The 10,490-nt window shown below is 46.5% G+C and overlaps 1 protein-coding gene and 1 pseudogene across 1 annotated transcript; both read left to right on the top strand.

The window, feature by feature from the left end:
• The first annotated feature begins 546 nt into the window (after positions 1–546).
• LOC136317852 (melanoma-associated antigen B5-like) lies at positions 547–1,590 on the top strand (annotated as a pseudogene).
• A 5,941-nt stretch (positions 1,591–7,531) lies between these two features.
• LOC136317851 (melanoma-associated antigen B5-like) lies at positions 7,532–8,641 on the top strand. The gene has a single exon (XM_066250562.1). It carries the CDS (start codon positions 7,532–7,534, stop codon positions 8,639–8,641), a length of 1,110 nt encoding a protein of 369 aa, XP_066106659.1.
• Positions 8,642–10,490: the final 1,849 nt, after the last annotated feature.

The raw sequence follows: 10,490 nt of genomic DNA, 5'->3' as shown, positions 1-10,490 counted from the left end.
TACACTGAGTTATCATGCTTAAGCTACCACAAAACTTATTTTTATGTGGTCTATGGTATCTGAAATCCTTAGTTTGAATCTTCATTCAACTAAAGGAGTAGGGACACATGCCCTATGTTAAGTCAAATAACTACCCTTAATGAGGACTAGGGACCCCAAAGAGAGTAGGCCAGAAAAATATTTACTGGGGATTCTGTGAAGGGGTGATAATTTAAGAATCCACTTCAATTTATTATTGTGTTCTCCACAACATGCCACCAGTTGACATTCTTGAATATGAAATAAGGGACTCCTGAAAGTCAAAGACAGTCATCATTCTACTGTCACCTCAATATGCCTGAGGCAGGACTGGCAGGATGCAGCCTAAAGGCTCCTAAAGGCAGCGACTGATTAAAACAAGATCCCTGTGGTTATTTAGAGCAGTACTTTTGAGAAGACCTATAAATGTAACCTTCTTTATAATCAAGCTAGTATTTCTATGCTAAAGGTGCACATACCTTTCAACTTACTTCCTTCAGGTGCCCTCACCAACTGACCGTATTCATCATGCTGTGGCAATGCAAGAGTAAGCACTGCATCCATCAGACACAACAACAGATTCAAGGTGAATCAGAGAGTTCCTGGAAATGTGAGGTAGTTGCCACAGTGGAAGAAGACCCTCCCCCTTCCTCCTCATCTGCTGTTGTGGAGGGGAATCCCCAGAGCTCACCAACTACTGACTCAACTAGCATTTCCCAGGTGTCTCTGAGAGCCCCAGCGACCACCATTACCTCATCAGGTGCTTTTCACACAAGATCTGAGAACAGCCAGGATGAGGAAGATTCCTGTTCCACTGAGGTCTTACGTCCTGACCACTCATGCAGTGATCTTCTAGCTGTGAAGGTGAGGGTATTGGTGCAGTTTCTTCTCTACAAATATAAACTGAAACATCCTATCCAGAAAGAAGACATGCTAAAGATTGTCAGTGAAAAGTACCATGACCAATTTGCTAAGATCCTCAAAAAAGCTTCTGAGAATATTGAGGTTGTCTTTGCAGTTGACCTGATGGAAGTAGACTGAACCAAACACTCCTACAAACTCATCAGCAAACTGAAACTCCCCAACAATGGGAGGGTGAATTCTGGAAAGGGGTTTCCCAAGACTGGTCTCTTGATGAGTATCTTGGGTATGATATTCTTGAATGGCAATCATGCCACTGAAGAAGATATGTTGGCTTTCCTGAATATGATGCAAGTGTACCCTGGGAAAAGGCACTTAATGTATGGGGAGCCTCAGAAACTCATCATGAAAGATCTAGTGAACCTACAATACCTGGAATACCGCTGGATGCCTAACACTCATCCTCCACACTGTGAGTTCCTATGGGGTCCCCAAGCTGTTGCTGAAACAAGCAAGTTGAAAGGTTTTGAATATTTGGCCAAGATCATAGATACCATTCCAAGTGCCTTCTCGCCACATTATGAAGAAGCTTTGAGAGAGGAGGAAGAAAGAGCACAAGCTGGAGGGGCATCCGGAGCTGGCGCTAGAAACATCGGGCAGGAAGGATCCCATGACCAGTCCACCAGGGTTTCCACTCCTAGTGATGTCTAGGATTTGTGAAGTTTTTTATCATCATAAAAATTAATAATTGAGATCATAATAAGGAATTTTGTGGAATTGTGAAAAGATCCTTCAGTAAAATTGTCGGGATAATGGAATAAAAAAGTAAATAAAATTTTGAACTTGATTCTCCTTAATCCTTTCAGTCTTTTGTTTTATAAAGTTAATTGATTTATACCTCAATATATTTAGCTTATTAAAGAATGTAGGAGATAGTCAGTATTAACAAGATAGATCTCTTACTTTCTCTTCTAGTTTCCAAACAAAACTGAGGATGTGCTCTTTGGGAGGCCCTGTGTTATTACTGGTGGTGCTGAAATAGAGACACAAGCTCCACTTACTGAACTTCACTAGCTAGAAGCTTCAATCAGATAAGGAGGATATCGAAAGACCCTCTGTGACTTATAGGAAAATAGAAAGGGTGGGTGTTATAGGAGGTGTTCCGAGTGAAAGCAGTAAGTGTAAATTCTCGGTGTGAAACCGGTATAAGTTTGGGATTGCTGTCAGTCCCTGAGATGATACTTGAAATAAAGATACACGGTGAACTCAAAGTATCTGTGGGGCTGGTGAGCAGAAGCCAGACCTTCAGATGAGATGTCTGAGTTGAGACTGAACATATTTGAGTGGAAAACCTTCACTGTGATGTAATGTCTTAAATTAAGGCCTAATATTATGTGCTGCCCAAACACGTGGTCAAACCAGCAAGGCCTCAAATTACAAATGCAACTTCCCCTGGGTAATCGTCACTTGCTAATGAAGATCCCTTTTAAACAACCATCTTTATGAAGGGGACAAGGCCTAGATGTTGCTCATTACTAAGTAGCGGGCTTCTCTTCCCTACCAGCCTGGGGAATTTGCAAATGATCTTATCGTCTGCCGCCATGGGAACTAGGTGTCACCTCATTCTTTGATAGCGCAAACCCAGCCTCCCTCAGACCCTGCTCATCCACTGGTCCTGAGTGCAGGCCAATGTGCCACTGTGGGTCATGTGGTGCCCTCCTGCCTTGTCCTGTGAGTACACATCTTGATAAATGACAGTCTAGCTCATTTTACCAGGCCCAGGGTTGTGGTTTGAACACCACATAACCACAGTGTGGAAATTCCTTCCTCACATTATAGGGTAAATAGGAGGCCATTGAACGTGCTTTTATGAATTAATTTGGAATGGCAGATAACCCAGAAAGAACTCTCTGCTTGGGGCAGTACTTTAGTTTTCTCAGGCTGCCCTAACAAAATACCCCAGACTGGGTGGCTTAAAAAACTGAAAATTATTTTTTTCACGGTTCTGCACACTAGAATGCCAAGATCAAGGACCTGGAATGATTGGTTTGCTCTGAGGTCTTTCTTGTCTTGCAGATGGCTACTTTCCTCACTTGACAGTCCCTTTGTGTGAGTGCGTGCCTGATGTCTCTTTATGTGTCCTACGCTCTTCTTATAAGGACACAAATCACAAAGGTGATTTGCCCACCCTAATGGATTCACTCTATCTTAACTATCACTTTAAGATCTTGTCTCTAAGTATAGTCACATTCTGAGGTACTGGTTGTTATGACCTCAATATAAAATTGGGGGCACACAATTCAGCCCCCAACAGGCAGTAATTAGAAGTGTCTCTGCTCCCATCTCAGTGCAGGAAATACAGTACACAAATGGGTGTTCTGTGCACTTTGTCTCTTGGACTAACAAATAAGGGGGAACTACATTGAGGTCAGAAGCACAGAAGCCACTTTGTTGAGACTTTTCCTTGAGTTGTTAGCGTCAAATTCCATTGCATTACAAGAGCATTTTAATTACAGTATCGTGAGTGTGGCTAGGAAAATTCTAAGAAAGGGGAGAATTTGGGGGGAAAGTAATGAAAAAAAATAGCACTGGTTTTGAAGGAAGGACAACTGGAAACGTCTGAAGGATTTGGTCCTTAATAAGATTCTAGGAACTTTGAATGCATACAGTGTGGGAAAAACCCACCAAACAAATATTAAATAATAAATACTCTATTGGAGAAAACATATTTAATGTTATATTCGAGCGAATCTTAAGCTGAATCAGTGTTCTTTTCTTGGAAGCACCACAGTTTCTCTGCAGATCCTGGGTTAAAGAAAAAAACATTCCTACTGAGGATGATATTGTCTAGGTAAGAATTATAACAGCCATTATTAACTGCCCAATATGTGCCTGTCATTTGGACAGATTTTTTTTTACCTACAATTAATACATTCCCACAGTCTTAGAAGATAGGGTTTATCTGCTTCAGTTGGCAGATGAAGAATTTGCCTTAATCTGATAGTCACAAGGCGGTGAAAAAATACACTGGGCCTGCGGTCTGATTTCCTCTAGGAAACACACTGTCGACCACTCCTGTCCTGAAACAGACCTGTGTGCCTTTACTTACTTTTCTCCCAATATTACAAAACATATCTCAGACAATTAAAAAATAATTTCTGCTCAATATGTTGAGTTGCAGTGCATAGGCAGAGCAATAAGAATATAAAAAGCAAATGAAAAGAATAAATAATGAAAGGAAGGACATAATATCTGGTAAAAATATGATCTTCTAAGATGGATCTTGTAAAATTAACTGGCTCAGCTTGTTTCCGATAGTAAGTAAATTTTTTAGAACAGAAGTTACATAAGTGGCCAAGTCTGGGTAGTAAAGGAAAAATACAGAAGAGTGTGGGGTTTTGTATGTGTGTGCGTATTTGTGTGTGTGTGTGTGTGTGTGTTCTCACTGTTCACAGTCTACCCCGAGTTTTCTACCAAGTTCTTTCACTGCCCCATGCCACGTAACCCCTGGGTACACAGATCTATTCTCTTTGAGACTTGCAAAAGAGAGATTACTCAAGATTTTTCAAGAATGAGGCATTTCCCAGGGAGAATTTCATTAAAGGAATAGGAGTCAGATGAAGATCCAGATGACTGCCATCACCCTTCTCATCTGCTCTTAGGTGTACACTGGCAGGCGGACCTGGGCAGGGAACAGCACTGTGTGGGGGCGTGGTAAGGGTGCTGGCCTACTGTAGTCTCCTAGGTGCTGAGAACCATGATTGACAGCCCATTGGGACTGTGGGTGCTCTCTACTCCAAGACAGAGGGGGCGCAGGAGATCTGGGCTCACCAGCCACAGGGGGCTCCAGGGACCTGATTGCTGGGACCGGATGAGTAGCTCCTTCCGCCCAGGGCGTCTGAGGACTCCAGAGCCTTGACTCGGGCAGACGGTCCCAGGACAGGCCAGGGAGGAGATCCAGGCCCTAGCTGATCCAAGGTGAGGGGCTGAGCGAGGAATGGTGGGGACACCAGCCCCGGAGGTCCTGCCGCTCCCCAACAGAAAACCATCCCTGCTCCCAGGGATGTTTCAAAGGGAACCCCAGGCATAGCAGCCAGACTGAGAGAGCCTCCCTGCTGGGGTCTCATGAGGTGCGGGCCTGGGTGTCATGAGCGTGCTGGTCTCACGGGGAAGAGGAGACCCCACCCGAGTCATGATGAGAAATGGAGGCAGAAGGTCCCATCAGGGCCCTCCTGCAGCTCCGGCGGGAGGCAAGCATGGCGGACAGACAGACATGATCCTCCATTTTCTTAATGGCACATGGGGAGCTGGAAGCCATGATGTGGGGGAGGGGAACATGTCTTGAAGGAAATCAGGTTAGGACTCTGAGCGTTCGGAAACACTGTGCCAGCCACTATCAGTGAGGCGACAGGAATCTGCCCGTGTCCCTCACCGCTGGGAGGCTCCGGGCCAGGCTGCCGGGCTCCTGCTGCAAGAGGGTCCCGAGGTGGGGGCCTGGCTGGAGGGAGGGGGTCTCACGTTAGGAAGCCATGATGTGGGGGAGGGGAACATGTCTTGAAGGAAATCAGGTTAGGACTCTGAGCCTTCGGAAACACTGTGCCAGCCACTATCAGTGAGGCGACAGGAATCTGCCCGTGTCCCTCACCTCTGGGAGGCTCCGGGCCAGGCTGCCGGGCTCCTGCTACAATAGGGTCCCGAGGTGGGGGCCTGGCTGGAGGGAGGGGGTCTCACGTTAGGATCGCACTCCCAGTGTGGCTGCAGTCAGGCCTGTGTGAGGACCTAGGGACCCCCGGCCTGCTGGAGGACTGGGATGCCTGCATTTTCGTTGACATGATGACTGGCACTCATTTTCTCCTCTGGTGTGCCGGAACGTGGGGTGGGGGGTATGGTGGCTTTAGGGACTGAGAGATTTTTTTAAGGCATTGTTCACCCTCCTCAGGAGAAATATTCCACATCTCTCCAGGAGTTAAGGGGTCCCCTGGGCCATGGTATCTGATGAAGCACCTAAAATGAGGGTACAAGAAACCTCTTATTCTCAGCCTTGCAGAACACTGACAGGGAAATGAGTGCCAGGTTATGTCATAAGTGAGAGAAACCTTGGCCCTGGCCGGTTGGCTCAGCGGTAGAGCGTCAGCCTGGCATGCGGGGGACCCGGGTTCGATTCCCGGCCAGGGAACATAGGAGAAGCACCCATTTGCTTCTCCACCCCCCCTTCCTCTCTGTCTCTCTCTTCCCCTCCCGCAGCCAAGGCTCCATTGGAGCAAAGATGGCCCCGGGCGGTGGGGATGGCTCCTTGGCCTCTGCCCCAGGCGCTAGAGTGGCTCTGGTCGCGGCAGAGCGACTCCCCGGAGGGGCAGAGCGTCGCCCCCTGGTGGGCAGAGCGTCGCCCCTGGTGGGCATGCCGGATGGATCCCGGTAGGGCGCATGCGGGAGTCTGTCTGACTGTCTCTCCCCGTTTCCAGCTTCAGAAAAATACAAAAAAATGAAAATAAAAAAAAAAATAAGTGAGAGAAACCTTGACAGGACCAACAAAGAGTAATTAAATAACAAAAACGTGAGTCCTACGTTTGCATTCATTACCTGAAGGTTCAGGGCAGGTCTGCAGGCCTATGTTCAACATCACTTTTTTTATTTAAATTTTTTCTAAATACTTTTTATTTTTTATTAATTTTTTAAATTTATCATGTTAATATGAATTCAAGTGTCCCACTCAAGATAACACACTCCACCCCAACATGTCCCCCACTAAACCCACTTTGTGCCCTTCCCTATACCTCCCTCCCCCGTTTTATGTATCTATGTGCTGTGTATACATAATTTTACTAATCACTTCACCTTCTCTGATCCCATTCCCTCATCCCCCTTCCCTCTGAAAGCTGTCCCTCTGCTCCCTGTGACTCGTCTCTGCCTTATTCCATTCTTCAGTTCGCTGTGTTCATTACATTCCACATATAAGTGAGATCATATGATATTTGTCTTTCTCTCTGATCCCCCTCACTTCTTTACATGTAGTTGAAGAGATGAGAGGTCTTCATTGTAAGGTGCAGTCCCCCGTTAGCCGCATGGAGGTATAGCGGCTATAGTATATAGTATATCCTACCTGGATAGGAGATGGGTCCCTGCATGGCAACTGAGGACCCAAGCAGTCCATGAAGGAGAGGACTCTGAGTTTGGTGTCCTCTGATAGGTCTAGGAGCTCAGGAGCCTTTTCACTCTCTCTTCTGGAGTCTCACAGTGGGGAAAGCATTGGCTTGAGATGTCACCTTCATAGCAGCAGAAGAAAGGGGCTGAGGACTTTCCAGTAGTTGACATGAGGTTCTTATTGTAAACTGAGATGTCCCCCACTTGAAACTCCATGCAGCTCTCACATTGGTATACCATAGGAAGGGCTGGCAGGCTGCAGTCTAAGGTCATCCCCATTCCACTGCTTCCACACATGTTTTAAAGGACAGATTGATCGGAACAGGAGACCTGTGGGTTCCTAGAGCACTGCCCTCAAGGAAGCCCGTGGAGGCAGACTCGGTGAAAGCCAAGGTAGAATCATTCTCCCCACTGAAGGCACTCACACCATCTTATTCTCCATCTCCAGGGGTCCACATCTTCCGACTTCCTGCTTATACTCCTAGCTGCTGTCCCTGACCATAGTGTCATCATGCCTCGGGGTCATAAGAGTAAGTTCCAGGCACGCCAGAAACGTCACCAGGCCCAAGGTGAACGTCAGGGCTGTAGCAATGATCAGGCCACTGCTGGAGCAAAGGAGGAGTCCACCCCTTCCTCCTCTCCTCAATGTGAAGATATTACCCAGAGTCAGCCAGCTGCTGGGTCACGTAGCACCTCTCGGGGGCCTCCACGCACAAAGACCACCAGTACTGCTTCTGCAGGTGTTTCTTGCTCTGCACCTAAGGAAGCTTCCAACAGCCAAGATGAGGGTAGTGTTGTCTCCTTTGACGTCCCAGTCTTTGAGTCCTGTGAAGTCCCACTCTTCACTTTGTCCTCAGAGATAAGTGCGGTGACCGAAATGGCTGTGAATCTGGAGATATACCTTATGTACAAGTATAGGAAGAAACAGCCCATTTTGAAGGAAGACATGTTGAAGATTATCGGGGAAGAATACAAAAATCAATTTGCTAAGATACTCAAGAGAGCCTCTGAGAAGATTGAAACCACCTTTGCGATAGACCTCAGAGAAGACGACCCAACCCTTCACTCTTATGTCTTTGTCAGCAAGCTGAAACTCCCCAACAACGGCAGGGTTTTTGGTGGCAGGGGGTTACCCAAAACCAGTCTCCTGTTGAATGTCCTGGGTCTAATCACCTTTAGAGGCAACTGTATCTCTGAGGAAGAGCTCTGGAGACAACTGAGTCTGATGCGAGTATACCCTGGGAGGAAGCACGGCATCTTTGGGGAGCCCAGGAAGCTCATCACCAAAGATTTTGTGAGGCTGAAGTACCTGGAATACCGCCAAGTGCCTGGCAGCGACCCTCCATGCTTCGAGCTCCTGTGGGGTCCTAAAGCACATCTTGAAACCAGCAAGATGAAAGTGCTGGAGTTTTGGGCGAAGGGCAACAATACCCACCCCAGTGCCTTCCCGTGCTGTTATGAAGAGGCTTTGCGAGATGAGGAAGAGAGAAACAGAGCCGGAAATGCCGCCAGGGCTGCCCTTGCTAATGAAGTTGAATCCACTTCCCAGTTACTGGCAGCCCTATCCCTAATCCTGCTAAGAAAGTCTCAGGTTTTTAGTCCTTCACACCAGAATATATAATATCACAACAGGGATCATTTTCTTGGAAATGTAATAAGATCCCATAGTAAAATGTTTGGGATCTTGAAATTGAAAGAAATGCTTAGTTGTTTTTTCTTGTTACTTTCTGTGTTAGTTTTCCTTGTTCCCTTTAGTGTTCAGTTTTGTAAAATTAAACGAGTTGTAAGTTGATATTCTTTTTTTGTTCAGGATTTTGAAGAAATTAAATGTTAATAAATTTTATCTCATATTTGCTGGCTCTTCTGTCCAGCCCACACTGCATGTCCAACCTTGGGAAGTCTCAGTGGTCACGCTGGGTGTTTAAGGAAATGCAGCCTCTAGTCATAGAATTTCATCACCTTGGCCCTGGCCAGTTGGCTCAGCGGTAGAGCGTCGGCCTGGCGTGCGGGGGACCCGGGTTCAATTCCCGGCCAGGGCACACAGGAGAAGCGCCCATCTGCTTCTCCACCCCTCCCCCTCCTTCCTCTCTGTCTCTCTCTTTCCCTCCCGCAGCCAAGGCTCCATTGGAGCAAAGATGGCCCGGGCACTGGGGATGGCTCCTTGGCCTCTGCCCCAGGCGCTAGAGTGGCTCTGGTCTCGGCAGAGCGACGCCCCGGAGGGGCAGAGCATCACCCCCTGGTGGGCAGAGCGTCGCCCCTGGTGGACATGCCGGGTGGATCCCGGTCGGGCGCATGCGGGAGTCTGTCTGACTGTCTCTCCCCGTTTCCAGCTTCAGAAAAATACAAAAAAAAAAAAAGAATTTCATCACCTGCAAGTCGCACTCACGAGTAAGTTGTTGAAGCATGCATTTTGACGTAAGGGTAAAGCAGAAAGCATGGGTGAGGGAGTTAATAAAATTTCCTGAGCAAGGCAGTTTGGGACTTTAGGGAACTGCAGGTGCTTTAGTGGGATATAATTTCCATTTACACTTGCAGTGGGCCAGTAGAGATTGTGGAAATGTAAGTAGAGGCCTGACCTTCCGATGATAAATATTAGAGTTAAGAGACAAAGTGCATGTTAATCTGCTCAGGCTACTGTAACAAAATACCACAGATTGGGCGGCTTTAAACAACATTTTTTCACCATCATGGTGCCTGGGCAGAGGCAGATTAAGGTCCATTGAGGACCCGGGCACAGAAGAAATTACTAGCTCCCTTAAAAAAAAGAGACGGAAAATAAAAATACATGTTAACCTTATTTTTAAATAAAAAACATGATGTACTATTAATGTTAAAATCACACATATGAAACCAAACTTGGTGTCATAAGAAAAAAAGTGTAAAGTTGGGGTTTTGCGGGACCCTTCATAAGTTGGAGCCCAGGGCACGGCGCCTAGTTCACCCACAGTTAAATCTGCCTCTAAGCCTGGGAAATCCCCATTTGAAGTGCCTGTGGATTTGATTCCTGGTGATGGCTCTATTCCTTGCTTGCTTATGGCTTCCTTCTACCTGACATGGTAGGAAGAGAGTTCTCTTTTCTCTTGTGCTACTTAGAAGAACACTAATTGCGTGATGTTCATCCCATCCTCATGACATCAGCTGAACCTAATTACCTCCTAAAAATCCTATCTCTAAATGCTATTACATTGGGCATTAATGTTTCAACCTACAATTTGGGGTGGAAGGGGGAGGGACACCAACATTCTATTTATAATTAAACTGCTGCTATGAGTTACTTTGGTACAATGCGTAAATCAGAGAGAAATCTTTACCTGGGTCAAGAACAGAAAGTATTCTTCTTGTCCCAGTGCAGGTGAGCACAATGTAAAAATTACTTGTTCGATGTGTGTCATCTCCAGGGTGTTTCTGAAAGATAAGGGTAATACTCCCTTGACATGAAATTCCAAGAAGCCACTGTGCTGACACTCTCT

This window comes from Saccopteryx bilineata, chromosome X (assembly GCF_036850765.1).
Source record: "Saccopteryx bilineata isolate mSacBil1 chromosome X, mSacBil1_pri_phased_curated, whole genome shotgun sequence".
NCBI lineage: Eukaryota > Metazoa > Chordata > Mammalia > Chiroptera > Emballonuridae > Saccopteryx > Saccopteryx bilineata.
This window is presented reverse-complemented; position numbering and strand designations above follow the sequence as displayed.

What these genes read in the sequence shown, in the direction of transcription:
- LOC136317851 (XM_066250562.1), top strand. Translation starts at nt 7,532, where the DNA reads ATGCCTCGGGGTCATAAGAGTAAGTTCCAGGCACGCCAGAAACGTCAC.